The 16,768-nt window shown below is 44.5% G+C and overlaps 1 protein-coding gene across 5 annotated transcripts in view; it reads left to right on the top strand.

The window, feature by feature from the left end:
• MAK (male germ cell associated kinase) overlaps positions 1-16,768 on the top strand; it is a 37,564-nt gene that overhangs the window by 17,381 nt on the left and 3,415 nt on the right. For 3 of the 5 annotated variants that reach the window (XM_068166859.1, XM_068166861.1, XM_068166862.1), the window contains 7 exons: positions 555-722; positions 4,456-4,776; positions 5,621-5,811; positions 7,180-7,310; positions 8,302-8,430; positions 11,539-11,613; positions 15,098-15,226. In XM_068166859.1, the coding sequence (XP_068022960.1) occupies positions 555-722; positions 4,456-4,776; positions 5,621-5,811; positions 7,180-7,310; positions 8,302-8,430; positions 11,539-11,613; positions 15,098-15,226 (1,144 nt within the window). Of the gene's footprint in view, positions 1-554; positions 723-4,455; positions 4,777-5,620; positions 5,812-7,179; positions 7,311-8,301; positions 8,431-11,538; positions 11,614-12,229; positions 12,402-12,505; positions 12,602-13,715; positions 13,852-15,097; positions 15,227-16,768 lie in introns of those variants that run through there. The other 2 variants (XR_010990902.1, XM_068166863.1) reach the window with 2 other exon arrangements.

Below are 16,768 nucleotides of genomic sequence, written 5' to 3'. Positions count from 1 at the left end.
AACTTCAAGCCCAGTTAGCACTTTCATTTTTGAAGCAGGCATGACTGCAGCATGGTATGAATAACAGCAGCAGGTTCAACTCAATCCATGGCACTTAGTAAAATCTGAGAGGTAGTTCTAAAACCATTTTTTTAGTAGTGTGAAGAGTTCTACAGTGGGAATAATCAGCTGTAGAGATATCTGGGGATAACTGACCCCTAACACCTCTGTGAAAGAGGGTGTGGGAGCTATATTCTGCATTTGTCTTTGTTGCAACAAACACTGTACCAGTGTGTAAAGAAAAGACCATGATTTAAAGGGCCATGGTGGTATTAGGCTGACAGTTGGACTTGATGATCTTAGAGGTCTTTTCCAACTGAAACAGTTCTATGATTCTATGAGGCTGTATTCCCTGGTGTTGAAATGATTGCAATGGAAAAATAGGAATGCCCATTTTCCGCTATATAGGAAGGAGCTACACAAGTATAGCATAAAATGAAACTTCATCTAACACCTCAAAAATACAGAGTTTCTGTTCTTATTTTTGGTATTTGTTTTTCCTTCTTCTGAAACAGAGTGACTGGCCAGAAGGATACCACCTTGCTTCAGCCATGAATTTCCGTTTCCCACAGTGCGTCCCTATAAGCCTAAAAACTCTCATCCCAAACGCAAGCAATGAAGCAATACAGCTCATGAGTGATACACTGAACTGGAATCCAAAGAAGAGACCTACAGCAAGTCAGGTTTGAGCACCAAAATGATTAACTATAAGGCTGAATTTTCTTGCATTGTTAAAAAAGTTGATTGCCGTAATACTGGTGGCCAGGGAAATGCCTCCTTATTTTGAACACTTTGGTGGGAATGAGACTAAGGAGTGAGAAGAGAAAGTTCTAAACCTGGCTCAGGAGACATCATAAATTCTTTATTTGCTTCTGTAACGTTGGCTTCTGTAATGTTGGCTTCTGTATTGGCATGTTTTGAAACTCTTTGTACACAATAGAGAAAATCTGAGCTGCATGTTTCATGAATGATAGCTGTATCAGGAGCTGATGCTGCTAGGAGCAGATGTTAGTCAGTTAGAGGGTAGAAGGGCTCTTCAGAGGGACCTCGACAGACTGGACAGATGGGCAGAGTCCAATGGGATGGCATTCAACAAGTCCAAGTGCCGAGTGCGGCACTTTGGCTACGGCAATCCCATGCAGAGCTACAGACTGGGGTCAGAGTGGCTGGAGAGCTCCCAAACAGAGAGGGACCTGGGTGTGCTGATCGACAGCCACCTGAATATGAGCCGCCAGTGTGCCCAGGTGGCCAAGAGGTCCAATGGCATCCTGGCCTACATTACGAATAGTGTGGCTAGCAGGAGCAGGGAAGTCATTGTGCCCCTGCACTCTGCATTGGTTAGGCCACACCTTGAGTACTGTGTCCAGTTCTGGGCCCCTCAGTTTAAGAAGGACATCGAAACACTTGAACGTGTCCAGAGAAGGGCAACAAGGCTGGTGAGAGGTCTTGAACACAAGCCCTGTGAGGAGAGGCTGAGGGAGCTGGGATTGTCTCGCCTGGAGAAGAGGAGGCTCAGGGGTGACCTCGTTGCCCTCTACAACTACCTCTCCTCCCAGGCAACCAGCGCCAGGACAAGGGGACACAGTCTCAAGCTGCGCCAGGGGAGGTTTAGACTTGAGGTGAGGAGAAAGTTCTTCAGTGAGCGAGTCGTTCGTCATTGGAACGGGCTGCCCAGGGAGGTGGTGGAGTAACCGTCCCTGGAGGCGTTCAAGAGGGGATTGGACGTGGCACTTGGTGCCATGGTCTAGTCATGGGGTCTGTGATGACAGGTTGGACTCGATGATCCTCGAGGTCTCTTCCAACCTTAGTTATACTGTGATATTGTATGTCACCTCTGCAGCCTTCTTTTTCCTTCCATATCTGTGCAAAGGGGGATGTTGAAAATTAAGCTTTGCTTTTTGTGAACTCTTTTCACTGGGAGAAAGGATGTAAACCATGCTAAGTGGTAAGTAAAGAACTTTGTGAGGAATATTGCACTAGGTCACACAGGTCACAGGTTTTATCCAAGCTGATTTTAAAAACCTTATTTCAAGTACCAAGGATGGTTGCATTGTACTGATTTATTATTCTCTTTAGTAAGCACACCTAATGCACTTCTGTTTAGATGGAATACAATTGGGGGAAAAGTGCACATATTGCAGGTTATCCCAGGTGGATGTAATAGAAGTGATTCAGAAGTGGTTAAGCAGATGGTACCAAGCAGAGCAGCCATTTCTCTCCGCTTTATCAAGTGTAGCTGTTGTTACAATCACTAACTGTAGTCCAGTACTATATATCTCTACACAGAAAATTGCATGGTGCTCCATGAAAGCAAATAACTAGCTTTTGCCCAAGTGCATTGTCAAGGAAGCAGCTGCAGTAGTTGTGTCACAGCCAAAAGAAGAGTTTAATGCATCTACATGGCAGTGTGCACAAAGGCAGCAATTCTCAAGTGCAGCTGAGGCAAAACATCTCTTTGAGACCTAACAAAGAGCAAGATGCTACTGAAGAGGAGTAGCAGAGTGTGTTGTTTTGACATAGGAGCATCTGTTGGTAAAGTATTCCCATGCTGTGTGGTGGACATGAAAAAGTTCAGAGAAAAAGAATGAATTACACATCTGCCTGAAGACAGAAACTGTAGTTTCCTTATAAACACCATGAAGGCACAGCAGGCACAGTGGAGGTACTTAAAACCAAACCAGGGAATGCTGGTGATAAGAAAAGGAAGGACAATGCTAATTTATAGTCTTTAATTGGAAAATTCATACATTAATACTAAATGGCACTCACCACACTTCTGTGGTGAAGCTCTTCATCAAGTTGCCAAAATGTAGTTAGCAGTGGAAACATAATAAACATAATAGAGCATGTGGTAAAGTGGAGAGTACCTGATCTGCTGTACCAGTGGAGGTAGGGAATGGAGACCCCTGTGCAAGTGAAGACATAAGGTTCACTGATGAATTAGCAATCATGGGAGCACCTGAGAGCAACCAGGTAAGAATTTGAGCTTCTCCCTACAGAAAGGTGGCAAGACCTTTAGATCAACTGAAATGCATCTACACTGATGCACACAGCATGGGAAACAAACAGGAAGCCATTGTCTGTCAGGAAAATTATGATAGAGCAGTCATCACAGAAATGTGGTGTGATGTCTCATGTCTGAGAGCACACATGGCTGGAGTGCTACAAATCAATGGTTACAAACCATTGGGTTCTGCACATTGGCCACAACAACCCCATGCAGTGCCACAGGCTGGGGTCAGAGTGGCTGGAGAGCGGCCAGGCAGAGAGGGACCTGGGGGTACTGGTCGATGGTAGGCTGAACATGAGCCAGCAGTGTGCCCAGGCAGCCAAGAGGGCCAATGGCATCCTGGCCTGCATCAGGAACAGTGTGGCCAGCAGGAGCAGGGAGGTCATTCTGCCCCTGTACACTGCACTGGTTAGGCCACACCTCAAGTACTGTGTCCAGTTCTGGGCTCCTCAGTTTAGGAAGGAGGTTGACTTGCTGGAACGAGTCCAGAGAAGGGCAACAAAGTTGGTGAGGGGCTTGGAACACAAGCCCTATGAGGAGAGACTGAGTGAGCTGGGGTTGCTTAGCCTGGAGAAGAGGAGGCTCAGGGGAGACCTTATCACTCCCTACAACTACCTGAAGGGAGGTTGTAGACAGGTGGATGATGGTCTCTTCTCCCAGGCAGCCAGCACCAGAACAAGAGGACACAGTCTCAGGCTGCGCCAGGGGAGGTTCAGGTTGGATGTTAGGAAGAAGTTCTATCCAGAAAGAGTGATTGCCCATTGGAATGGGCTGCCCAGGGAGGTGGTGGAGTCACCGTCATTGGAGGTGTTCAGGAGGAGACTTGATGGGGTGCTTGGTGCCATGGGTTAGCTGTTTGGGTGGGTTGGATTGGTTGATGGGTTGGACGCGATGATCTTGAAGGTCTCTTCCAACCTGGTTTGGTTTATTCTAAACAAACTCTTCAGAAGAAACAGGCAAGGAGGGAGAGGGGATGGCATGGCCCTGTAAGTCACAGAGTGTTTTGATTATATTGAGGTTAATGATGGTGATGATAGAGTTAAGTGATTATGGGTAAGAACTGGGGGAAAGTCAACAAGGCAGATACCCTGGTGGGAGTCTGTTATACACTGTCCAACAGATTAAACATTCTTTAGACATCTGGCAGAAGTCTTGCAATCACTTCAGCTGCCCTGGTGTCTGCTGGAAATACTACACAGCAGAGATGGAGCAGTCCAGGAGGTTCCAGAGTTTGTGAAGGATAAATTCCTGACACAGCTGGTGATGGAGCCAATTAGGGAAGGTGACCTGCTGGAACTGCTCTCTGTGCTGTAGAACTTGCTTAAATGATTCAGAAACCTACTTAGATTCCTTATGAGGTTTCCAAACTCAACTTTTTGAAGTTTGTGTTATGTCTTCTTCTCCAGGCTTTGAAGTACCCTTATTTTCAAGTTGGTCAAGTTTTAGGACCACCTCCACAGTATCTGGAGAAACAGACTCCTATTAAACCAGTTCAGCCAACAGAACCAAAGCCAGCTTTACCTAAACTGGAGCCCATATCCAAGCCAGAACCTCTGTCTTCACCTGATACATCGGACAAAACACAGCCACAGCCCTTGTCAAAGGTTAACCACCAGCCTCTTCAGCAAATTCAGCTGCCTCAGAATACAGCTAACCAGCAAGTACCAAAGCAGCAGCAGCCACAGCCACAACCATTTTTTCCAACTATTGTTAAAAACTCATCACCAGTAAGTTGTCTTCAATAAATACTGGAGGGGGGGTATATTAAAATGTCTTAACTATATTTAACCAGGCAATCCCTTGAAGATTGGCATACTGCTTTATTAGAGGCAATACAGATAATTAGGGACTAGCAATTCAGAAAGATACTGCTAGCATGCAACAGGAATGAAAAGGGAGAACTCCACTTGCAAAAAAATACCTGAGAAAAGGTCATCCAGTTCCTAAGCTTGTATGAATTTAACAGAGATCTGTAGCAGGGTGAATATTAACTTTTGGGTTGTGATCCTCATTTTGCTTTCCACCTATTCTCTTTGAACTATAATAGAAAGTCTGTTTAAAAAAGAACCACTATGGAGAAAATACTGGAAACCAAACTGCAGACAGATGAAAGGGCAGTTTTTAAATCTAATAATTTCTTTGGGAGAGGGTGTTAAGGAAAGGCCTGAGGAACTTCTTTTATTTGTGGTATTTACTTCAGGGCCACAGCATGACTTCCATGAATATTCTGCACCACCATGCCCTACTTTTTGAGCTCATCAGCCACCACTGAGAACATAAGTTCAGCAAGCTACCAGTAGTAGAGGCTGAGCACTGAACTGGGTCTGCAGACAGAATGATAACTTCACTATCGGAAGCAGATTTGAGCAACTGAAGGATGACAGGCTGGTAGATGGACACTCAAAATATCTACTGACATTAAGTTTTGTGCTTTAAATGATTCTGAGACTGAACAAAATGGGAACAATACAATGAGAAACATTCCCTCAAGTACTAGTGAGGAAGTGAATTAGATACAAAATACAGGATTCTAGAATTGGATTGAAGCTTTTATTTTTCCTATTTAAATAGAAACAAGCAGCTAGTGGCCCTCAGAATGGTGCAGCACGTCCTAAAAGCTGCAGAAGACGATGGGGTCAGACTTTGGTAAAGGCTATGGATAGCTGGGATGACTGGGATGACCCTGAATTTGGAATGTCATGTTCAAAGAAGCCTAGCATTGCACTGTTGAAAGAGAAGAAAAACAAGGAATTTCCTTTTGGGTAAGTCTCTTTTAAGTAAACAGTGTCCAGTGACCAGTGTCCACTCTGCAGAGTGACCTTAACAGGCTGGACAGATGGGTGGAGTCCAACGGCATGAGATTTAACACATCCAAGTGCCGGGTTCTGCACATCGGCCACAACAACCCCATGCAGTGCTACAGGCTGGGGTCAGAGTGGCTGGGGAGTGGCCAGGCAAAAAGGGACCTGGGGGTACTGGTCAGTAGTAGGCTGAACATGAGCCAGCAGTGTGCCCAGGTGGCCAAGAAGGCCAATGGCATCCTGGCCTGGATCAGGAACAGTGTGGCCAGCAGGAGCAGAGAGGTCATTCTCCCCTGTACTCAGCACTGGTTAGGCCACACTTTGAGTACCATGTCTAGTTCTGGGCCCCTCAGTTTAGGAAAGATGTTGACTTGCTGGAATGTGTCCAGAGGAGGGCAACAAAGCTGGTGAGGGGTTTGGAGCACAAGCCCTAAGAGGAGAGGCTGAGGGAGCTGGGGTTGCTTAGCCTGGAGAAGAGTAGGCTCAGGATAGACCTTACTGCTGTCTACAACTACCTGAAGGGAGGTTGTAGGCAGGTGGGGGTTAGTCTCTTCTCCCAGGCAACCATCACCAGAACAAGAGGACACAGTCTCAAGCTGCACCAGGGGAGGTTTAGGCTGGATGTTAGGAAGAAGGTCTTCATAGAGAGAGTGATTGCCCATTGGAATGCACTGCCTGAGAAGGTGGAGTCACCATCACTGGAAGTGTTTAGGAAGAGACTGGATAGGGTGCTTGGTGCCATGGTTTAGTTGATTAGATAGTGTTGTATGATAGGTTGGACTGGATGATCTCGAAGGTCTCTTCCAACCTGGTCTGGTCTATTCTACTTCTATTCTATTCTATTCTATTCTATTCTATTCTATTCTATTCCATTCTATTCCATTCTATTCCATTCTATTCCATTCTATTCTATTCTATTCTATTCTATTCTATTCTATTCTATTCTATTCTATTCTATTCTATTCTATTCTATTCTATTCTTGCCTAAGACAAATGTGCTAAAATTTATGTCACTGAAATCCTGCCAGAATGTAAACAGTATGAGCAGACCAGCTTTGAGTGTGTTGCTGATGCAGCACCAGTAATGCCCAAACTGAATCAGATTTGCTTTTATTCCATAGTGTTGGATACACTTTTTTTTAGCTTCAGAACCCCAGGTCAAACTCTCAGCAGTAAGAGTTTTGGCTGTTAGCTTATGTGGGAATAAATTCTACTGCAGAAAGTAGGGTAAGAGAAGAGAGAGCACTGTATTCTTTAGGTTAGGGTCAGCTTGTGGTATTCTGAGCTGAAGTTGTTTGTCACACTGTTTTGAACATTTTAATTTTTCAGTTTGCCAGAACCAAAAGCTTCATGCTGTATCCAGCCAGGAGGGGAAAATAAGGTTCTGATGAGAAATGATTCTGGAAGATCAAATACATCAGCAAAACAGTACTACCTAAGACAATCAAGATATCTACCTGGTAAGGCAAAACCCAGTACCTATGGAAAATACAAGCTGTGAACAGTCTATGTACAGCACATTTCAGCCCCTGGAGATCATCTAGTTAAATGCCCCTGCAAAAGCAGTGTCGCCTGGAGCAGGTTGCACAGAATCGTGTTTAGGCTCAAACCAACAGAAAGCATTCAACAAACTTATCATAGAATCATAGAATCAATAAGGTTGGAAAAGACCTCAAAGATCATCAAGTCCAACCTGTCACCCAACACCTCATGACTACTAAACAATGGCTTCAAGTGCCACGTCCAGTCCCTTTATGAACACCTCCAGGGACAGTGACTCCACCACCTCCCTGGGCAGCACATTCCAATGGATAACAACTCTCTCTGTGAAGAACTTTCTCCTCACCTCAAGTTTAAACTTCCCCTGGCGCAGCTTGAGACTGTGTCTTCTTGTTCTGGTGCTGATTACCTGGGAGAAGAGACCAACCCCCATTTGGCTACAACCCCCCTTCAGGTAGTTGTAGACAGCAATAAGGTCTGCCCTGAGCCTCCTCTTCTTCAGGCTAAACAATCCCAGCTCCCTCAGCCTCTCCTTGTAGGGCTTGTGCTTGAGGCCTCTCACCAGCCTTGTTGCCCTTCAACTGGATCAGGTTGCTCACAGCTCCATATAACCTGACCTAGAATGGTTCCAGGGATAGGGCATCTACTGATCAATTTGTGCCCTGTCTAACCTGACCTGAAATGGCTGAAGGTGTGGGACACGTATTGCTTCTCTGGGCAACTTGTACCAGTGTTTAACCACCCTCAGTGTGAAAGATTCCATCCTTAGATCTAGTCTAAATCTCCACTTTTTTAGTTTAAAAACATCACTTCTTGTCCTGTCACAGCAGGAGAATCAGTGGCTGTCGTTCTTCTGTATGAATGATGTTCACATTATACCACAAGTAGTTCAGTGTTGTTTTGGCTAAATTGTGTTTGGAAATTTGTGACTTTTTAAGTTGTTTTTTTCAGGTGTAAACCCAAAGAGTGTCTCTTTAGCAGCAGTCAAAGAAGGATCCCATGGAACCTGGAATAACCACTTGTTTTCTAAACCGCTGGCACATGCTGGAGGAGGAATGAATTTGAACAGAAATACTACAGGTAGAAGTGTCATTAAAAATGTCACATCAAATCTTATCCTACTTCAATTAATTGAGACCATCTGGTTTAACTTCTGCTGCAGGAATAGATTCTAGACTGGTTTTTATTTTCTCCTTTTAATGACAGACTTAAAAATTTCTTAGCAGGTAAACTCTGTGTTTGGCTTTCAGAGTATAAAGCAAGTTTAGACCATCCCTTCTTATAATGTTCTGTCAAGATAAATTGTGTCCATAATCCTCTTAGACCATTGTTTTACTGTGCTAATTTAAGCAAATGGTTTGACCTCCTTACTGCCTGGTCAGGGTGCCATGGCACACTCTCCAACAGCAGCCTCATGTATGAAAACAAGTGTGGTGTGTCATGTGTAATAGAAGTACTGCTCCAGCATTCTAAAGTTGTCTTTTAACAATACACTAGCCTTGTCCTAAATACTTACCTGTGTGAGGAGCAGCTGAGGGAACTTGTGGCCTTCCAGTATCTGGAGGGGGCCTACAGGAAGGCTGGGGAGGGACTTCTCAGGATCTCAGGTAGTGATAGGACTAGGGGGAATGGAATAAAGCTGGAGGTGGGGAGATTCAGGCTGGATGTGAGGAGGAAGTTCTTCACCATGAGAGTGGTGAAGCCCTGGAATGGGTTGTCCAGGGAGTTGTCCAGGCCTCATCCTTGGAGGTGTTTAAGCCCAGGCTGGATGAGGCTTTGGCCAGCCTGATCTAGTGTGGGGTGTCCCTGCCCATGGCATGGGGGTTGGAACTAGATGATCCTTGTGGTCCCTTCCAACCCTGACTGATACTATGAACTGAGATTATTTAGCCTGGAGAAAAGAAGGCTCAGGGGAGACTTTCTTACACTCTACAACTGCCTAAAACAACGTTGGAGTAGGGTGGAGGTCAACCTCTTCTCCCAGGTAATAAGAGAAAGGATGAGAAGAAATGGCCACAGGTTGGACCAGGAGAGGTTTAGGTTGGGTATTAGGAGGAATTTTTTCATAGCAACAGCTGTACAGCCCTGGAACAGGCTGCCTGTTGGGGTCCTGCAGGGATTTAAAAGAAATGTAGATACACGGCTGAGGGACATGGTTTAGTGGTGACCTGATAGTGCTGGGTTAACAGCTGGACTTTGTGATCTTGGAGGTCTCTTCCAATCAAAACAATTCTATGATTCTATGAAAAGTCCCCTTCAGCAAGGAGCTTGGGAGCCAGGTGCCTTTCACTGTACTTTGTGAAGAACACACTTTGTGTGTTATCACCAGCATTTTATGGAGTGAAGACTAAGACTAGTTAAGTGGTTTAGTTAAGATTTCACTGAGGAATGTATCAGACTCCACATTAAGATCTTTTCTAACCCTCAGGCCCTGTACATGAAGTGCAGTGTCCCATGACTCTGTTTACAGGAGGTTGCCCTGTTAACAACTTTGCAGCCATTGTCCAGCTAACAGGAGTCACTTCCAAATACTTTAATGACAATAAACCACTTAGTCAGGTACCAAAAGAATTTCAGAAGGTTTGTTTACACACAAAAGCTATTCTCCTGCTTAACAGAACTTTAGTAGCCATTCTGCAGGGGCAAGAAACCTGGTTTTCCCTCTAAAAGTCAGCTGAGCTCTATGTTGTTTATCTGACATCATGTGAAAGATTTTAGGAAGTGGAAAAATAATGTCACCTGCCAGAATTTTGATGGACTAGAGCAGATGTGTTTAAGCAATCACCATATGTACCTTTTTGCTTTCTGAAATAATAGTATCTGGATTTCTCAGAATTAATTCAAGGGCAACAAAGCTGGTGAGGGGTTTGGAGCACAAGCCCTGTGAGGGGAGGCTGAGGGAGCTGGGGTTGCTTAGCCTGGAGAAGAGGAGGCTCAGAGGAAACCTTATTGCCATCTACAACTTCCTGAAGGGACGTCATAGCCAGGTGGGGATTGGTCTCTTCTCCCATGCAACCAGCACCAGAACATGAGGACACAGTCTCAAGCTGCACCAGGGGAGGTTTAGGCTGGATGTTAGGAAGATGTTCTATACAGAGAGAGTGATTGCCCATTGGAATGGGCTGCCCAGGGAGGTGGTGGAGTCACCATCACTGGAGGTGTTTTGGAAGAGATTGGATGGGGTGCTTGGTGCCATGGTTTAGTTGATTAGATGGTGTTGGGTGATAGGTTGGACTCAGTGATCTCAAAGGTCTTTTCCAACCTGGTTAATTCTATTCTAGTCTACTCTATTCTATTCTATTCCATTCTGTTCTGTTCCGTTCCATTCCATTCCACTCCACTCCACTCCATCCCATCTCATCCCATCCCATCCCATCCCATTCCCATTCCATCCTATCCTATCCTATCCTATCCTATCCTATCCTATCCTATCCTATCCTATCCTATCCTATCCTATCCTATCCTATCCTAATTACTGTAGTCATAACATAGTCTTGCAAGGCAATTAGAGACAGAAAGGCAATAAGCTGTTGCCAAAAGGAGAGAAAATGAAACCAGGATAGCTGGAGCACAGATCACGGAAATACCACACGTCTGTTTTCCTTGCTCATAGTGACAGGATTGGAAGCTGACACTGTGCTGTTGCCTGTTCAAATAACCACGCTGAGAGTATGTGTGTTCCTTTGCTTTTCTTTTTTCTTTCATGCACAACACTGTGCTAAGGTGAAATAAGAGCAAGCAGTTACAAAAATGCTTTATTTATGAAGAATAGCAAGGCGGCGATCAGTCAGCTTTGCAGACATGCCCGAGTGCTTAAACTTGGGATTTATGTTTTTGTGTGACTGGAATGTGATTGCATTGTTGGTCAATCACATCTTTATTCCATTCATAGAAAGGATCTTGTAAATTAACTAGATACAGTAACATTTCCTGCCTGATAAAATAAGAATGAGACAGGTATAAAAGTCACAGAATCAGAGAGTGGTGGAGGTAGGAAGAGACGTCTGGAGGTCATCTAGTCCAATCCCCTTGCTAAGGCAGGTTCTCCTACAGCAGGTGATATTTTTTTCCTTGCTTGCTTTGTTTTCCCTCATTTCTTTTACATCACCTAGACAGATGCTTCATAAACTGTTCCTACAGTTCTGTCTTTCCAACTTTTTCTCTTCCTTTCATTCTCCTTGCCTACAGATGAGAACTTAATTATCCCTATTGAAAAGCTATCATGCAGAGAAAGGGTGAAGGAAAAATTAGAGGATCCAAAAGGTAATTTATAGCAATTATAGCCTGGTTCTTTGCACAATCATGTTTTAAATGTTGTAAAAAATGCACTTAGAATGAAGATTCTGGATGATCATGTACTTCATCCATAGCTGTAATCGGGCTTTGCAAACCTTGCTGTCTTCATTGTGACTTCCTCTGGACTCTTGGCATTTTTATGTGCTTTAAAAGACAGAGAATATTTTGTTACCCTAGTTACAATTCACAGCATGTCACAGCATGTCACTGCACTGTTGCTGGTTCATGGTGAAGCAGCAGTCCTAAAGCAGCAGCATCTCTTCTGAAGGACTGCTTGTTCCTAACAGCACTTGAGACTTGTGCCACTGACTGCATTCTGATTTTCCAGTTGTCCTGATTTTACAGCACTATGTTTGCATGGATTTTTGTGGATGTACCTTAGCATACAAGGGTGGAAACTCAAATTTCCAGGCATCTTCGTTTGTGTCTAAATACAGATTGTAAAGGTGCTATAAAAGTTGCTCTCCCACCATTTCTGCCTTGTCTGGTGTGACCTGCCCATGTGATTAAGTCTTAACTGCAGCTATTTAGAGAGCTTTTTACACACAGATCAAACTATTTGAATTCTTTATCCTTCATGAAGCATCAGGAATGTGTTGATAGAGGTAGGGTGTATGGCCTGGGCCATGCTTGCACCTGCTGACATCATGCTTACGAGCACTTGCATATACACCTGTCACCGAGACCTCTTGGCGATCTGATGGATGACTGCTTCCATAGCAAGAACACCTTCTTGTGTACAGCAGTGGTCTCAGGTAAGGAACTGCTTTTCAATATGATACTGGTTTATGTGTAATTATTATGTTATTTTACACTGAACTATTTTTCTCCTCCTTCCTTTGTTCTCATCCATCAAAAGACCACCCATCCAGACCTGTTTCACCCAGGCTGTTCCTCCTGGATGCACTCTTCCATTTCCTGCAGGAGGGTTCATAAAGGATACTGGACATAAGAGGTAAGAACCACACAATATTTCACCAATTTTTGACAGGTAGGCAGCTATGCTGAGGTGCAGGTAAGTATCAGGCAGTAGTCTTTTTGAAGCTACATTCATTGAGGCCTCTCATGTTCTTGATTTTCACAGAATCATAGAATGGTCTGAGTTGGAAGGGACCTTCAAAGGTCATCTAGTCCAACCCCCTCTGCAGTAAGCAGGGACTTCCTCAACTAGATCACAGTATCACAGTATAACTAAGGTTGGAAGAGACCTCGAGGATCATTGAGTCCAACCTGTCACCACAGACCTCATGACTAGACCATGGCACCAAGTGCCACGTCCAATCTCCTCTTGAACACCTCCAGGGATGGTGACTCCACCACCTCGCTGGGCAGCACATTCCAATGATGAATGACTCGCTCGGTGAAGAACTTTCTCCTCACCTCGAGTCTAAACTTCCCCTGGCGCAGCTTGAGACTGTGTCCTCTTGTTCTGGTGCTGGTTGCCTGGGAGGAGAGACCAACCCCCTCCTGGCTACAACCACCTTTCAGGTAGTTGCAGAGGGCAATGAGGTCACCCCTGAGCCTCCTCTTCTCCAGGCTAAACAATCCCAGCTCCCTCAGCCTCTCCTCATAGGGCTTGTGCTCAAGGCCTCTCCCCAGCCTTGTTGCCGTTCTCTGGACACATTCAAGTGTCTCAATGTCCTTCTTAAACTGAGGGATCAGGTTGCCCGGAGCCCTGTTGAGCCTCACCTTGAAATCTCCATGGATGGAGCCTCAACTACTGCCTTGGGCAACCTGTTCCAGTGTTTCCAGAGAGCATGTTTCTAGAGGCAGAGACCTACATAGGTAAAGAAATTTTCTTGCCTTCTCTCAATTCCTGTATGCTTTCTACAAAGCTATAATTAGTGGCAAAATTTTACTTATGAGAGTCTTTAAACTGTTAAACCCCCACTACCTAATTCAGACCTCAGAATTTTAAGAAATGCCTCTGAGCTGTCAGGCTGTGAACCACTCCCAGTGAAACAATTAGAAACTAGAGGAATAAGAGTATGTGTGTGTGTGTGTGTGTGTGTGTGTATGTCCACAGGCAAGTGATTAAGCCACTAAAACTGTCTTGTTTTGGCTTTCAGGCAAATTCCTGAAAAGGAAGAACAACTCACAGACTAGAAGAAAGTTAAATTTTGTTGGAATACTTCATTAAAGTTGTATTTTTCACCAGGACTCTTGAGTCATTCTTTACTGTGCTGGAGACTGGCATCAACTGGGCACAGGGAAGCCACATGCAGCTCTGATAGAAGTGACAGTCTGGGGAGACTGGCAAAACTTGAGTGAGCTGAATGCTCCTTGTTAGTGCTTCTGAACAGGGAGGTATAGAATGACCCAACACAGCTGTAATTAGCTGAAGAGACAATTTTGGGTTTGTGGATGACCAGTTTTGCAGCTTATAGATGCACTGCTCTGAGCTCCAAAATCATCATGGAGGAGTTGGGAGTGTTGTTTGAGACCTTTGAGGCCAGAGATTTAGGAGACAGAAAAACTGTAAAATCAGATACTGTTCTACTGCAACTACTGTTGAAACCATGCTGAAGATTCATGTAATAAAAATGCTCACACCTGATAAAGATCAAATTATAACCACTGTGTAGGTCCATGTAGTTCACAAATTTAATACTACTGAATACAGAACCACATCACTAGAGAGAAGTATTCCTCTCTGGACACTTTGCCAGCCCAGTTTTAACACTATCCCAAGTGATGAAAGAAATGTAAAAGGTAAGAAATTTTCTTGGAGCAGGGAGTCTCAAGTAATTTCAGTACTAATTTTGTGTGTCAATTCACAATGTTTCTCAGCTTCCACATGAGGATGGTCATGTCAACATCCCCAAGGCATTGCTATATTAAAGGAAGATCTGGACCAATACTAGGCACCACAGAATTATAACCAGGATTACAGAAACAGGATCTGACATTCAAAGCAGACCTTTAATTGTGGAACCAGACAAGTCAGCTTCAAGTGGTGCACCACTTCCCACAAGAGAAGTTTGGGTTCATTGTAGAATTAGGTCAAACATGTTGAGCACAAGAGGACTAGTTTTCAACTACTGCAGGGTTTAAGCCAGCTTCTGGTAAAGCAAGTAGCTGTAAGGAAAAGGTAAGATCCTACCTTGCTGTAAAAGTTGGTGTAAACCTTTCTGTGTGATTTTAAATGTAATAAAAGTACTAATGAAACGTTCATCCTGCTCCATTGCCTGTATTCCTGCTGGACTGCTGATCAGCTGTAGTGGAACTGCAACTCAGTGAGTCTGTTAAGTGCTAGGGTGAGTCCAACTAATATACCAAGCAAAGAATTAATACCTTTGTTTGTTGGTGTTTTTTCAGCAGACGAGCACTAGAGAGTTTTCAGAGCACTCAGTACTCCTGTGGTGTTGCAAATGTATTTTGAAATGCCTATAGAAAGGTAGCAAGGTTTTCCTGAATGCAAGTGAAAATACTAAAACTCTGTGTTCAACAGGAAATCCTGGCTTTGTGAGTGGTGCTGCTTACAACCCATCAGGAGCATACATCCCTTCCTTTCACAAAAAAGAAGCTGGATCAGCAGGACAGCGGATACAGCTAGCTCCTCTTGGTGCACCTGTATCAGGTGAGGAACATCCTTTCACCATGTCTATCAGAAGCAAAGAGAATTGTTCATTTCTCATGTTTCCTACAAGATTTATTAACCCTTAGTAAGGTTTCTCTCAGTAGGATTCCTGGCCATAAATTGTTCTTAACACCAACAAATTGAATGTAGGTGTGTAGAGGCAGTGCTGAGAGCTACAGAAACTATTGCTATTATTATTTGTTAGATAAAGGTGGAAACCTTTTGTAATCCCCAGGCATGTTCCAGCAACTCAATGTCCCTCCTGTAGTGAGGGGCCCAAAACTGACCCCAGTATTTGAGGTGTAGCCTTATTAGTGCTTAGTACAGGGGCACAATCCATTCCCTACTCCTGCTGGCCACATTATTCCTGATACAGGCCAGGGCCACCTGAGCACACTGCTGGATCATGTTCAGACAGCTGTCCACTAACACCCCCAGGGCCTTTCCTGTCAGGCAGCTTTCCAGCCACTTGGCTCTAAGCCTGTAGCATTGCATGGAGAAGTTGTGACCCAAGTGCAGCACCTGGCACTTGGCCTTACTAAACCTCATACAACTGACCTTGGCCCATCAATCCAGCCTGTCCAGATCCCTTTGCAGAGCCTTCCTACCTTCAAGCCGATCAACACTCCCACTCAACTTTGTGTCATCTGCAAACTCAGTGAGGGTGCACTCAATTCCCTCATCCAGATCATTGGTAAGCATTTTAAATAGAACTGGCCCCAATGCTGAGCCCTATGAACACCATTAGTAACCACCCAGCATCTGGATTTAACTCCCAGTCTAAACCTCCCAGGGCACAATTTGAGGCTATTTCCTCTCATTCTATCACTTGATACTAAGGAGAAGAGACTGACCCCCACCTCACTACAACCTCCTTTCAGATAGTTGTAGAGAACAGTGAGGTCTCCCGTCAGCCTCCTCTTCTCCAGACTAACTCCATCCACCACCACTCTTAGGGCCAGACCATCCAAACAGTTTCTAAACCAGTGAAGCATCACAGAATCATAGAATTGTTTCAGATGGAAAAGACCTCTAGGATAATTGAGTCCAGTATCTGCAGCCTTTCCCCTCATCCACTAAGCAGATCAGGAGAAACTGTTTTGTGAGTAATATTTAGAGCCCTTGTCCAAACCAAACAGCACACTTTTCCAGTTACTTCAGTGGAAATAACAAGGCCCTAAACTCAGCATTCATAGTTTAACTAAAGGCCCTATGGCAAAGCAATCAGACATGGTCCTGCTTAATAATGTCCTTTTGCTGACTTGCTCTCTTCATAGAATGGATTAGGTTGGAAGGGACCTTTAAAGGTTGTCTAGTCCAACCTCCCTGCAGCCAGCAGGGACAACTTCAACTAGATCAGGTTGTTCAGAGCCATATCCAACCTGATCTGCAAGCAACAGGACTAGAGGAGATGGTTTCAAGATGCACCAGAGGAAGTTCAGGCTGTATGCTGAAATACTTCCCCACAGAGAGGGTTATCAAACATTGCAGTGGTCTGCCCAGGGCAGTGGTGGAGTCACCATCCCTGGAGGTGTTTAAGCA

The sequence above is a fragment of the Melanerpes formicivorus genome, unplaced genomic scaffold (genome assembly GCF_026170545.1).
Source record: "Melanerpes formicivorus ecotype bairdi unplaced genomic scaffold, bMelFor1.0.p_v2 SCAF_109, whole genome shotgun sequence".
NCBI classification, from domain to species: domain Eukaryota; kingdom Metazoa; phylum Chordata; class Aves; order Piciformes; family Picidae; genus Melanerpes; species Melanerpes formicivorus.
The sequence above is the reverse complement of the archived record's forward strand: the minus strand, read 5'-3'. Positions and strand labels throughout refer to the sequence as shown.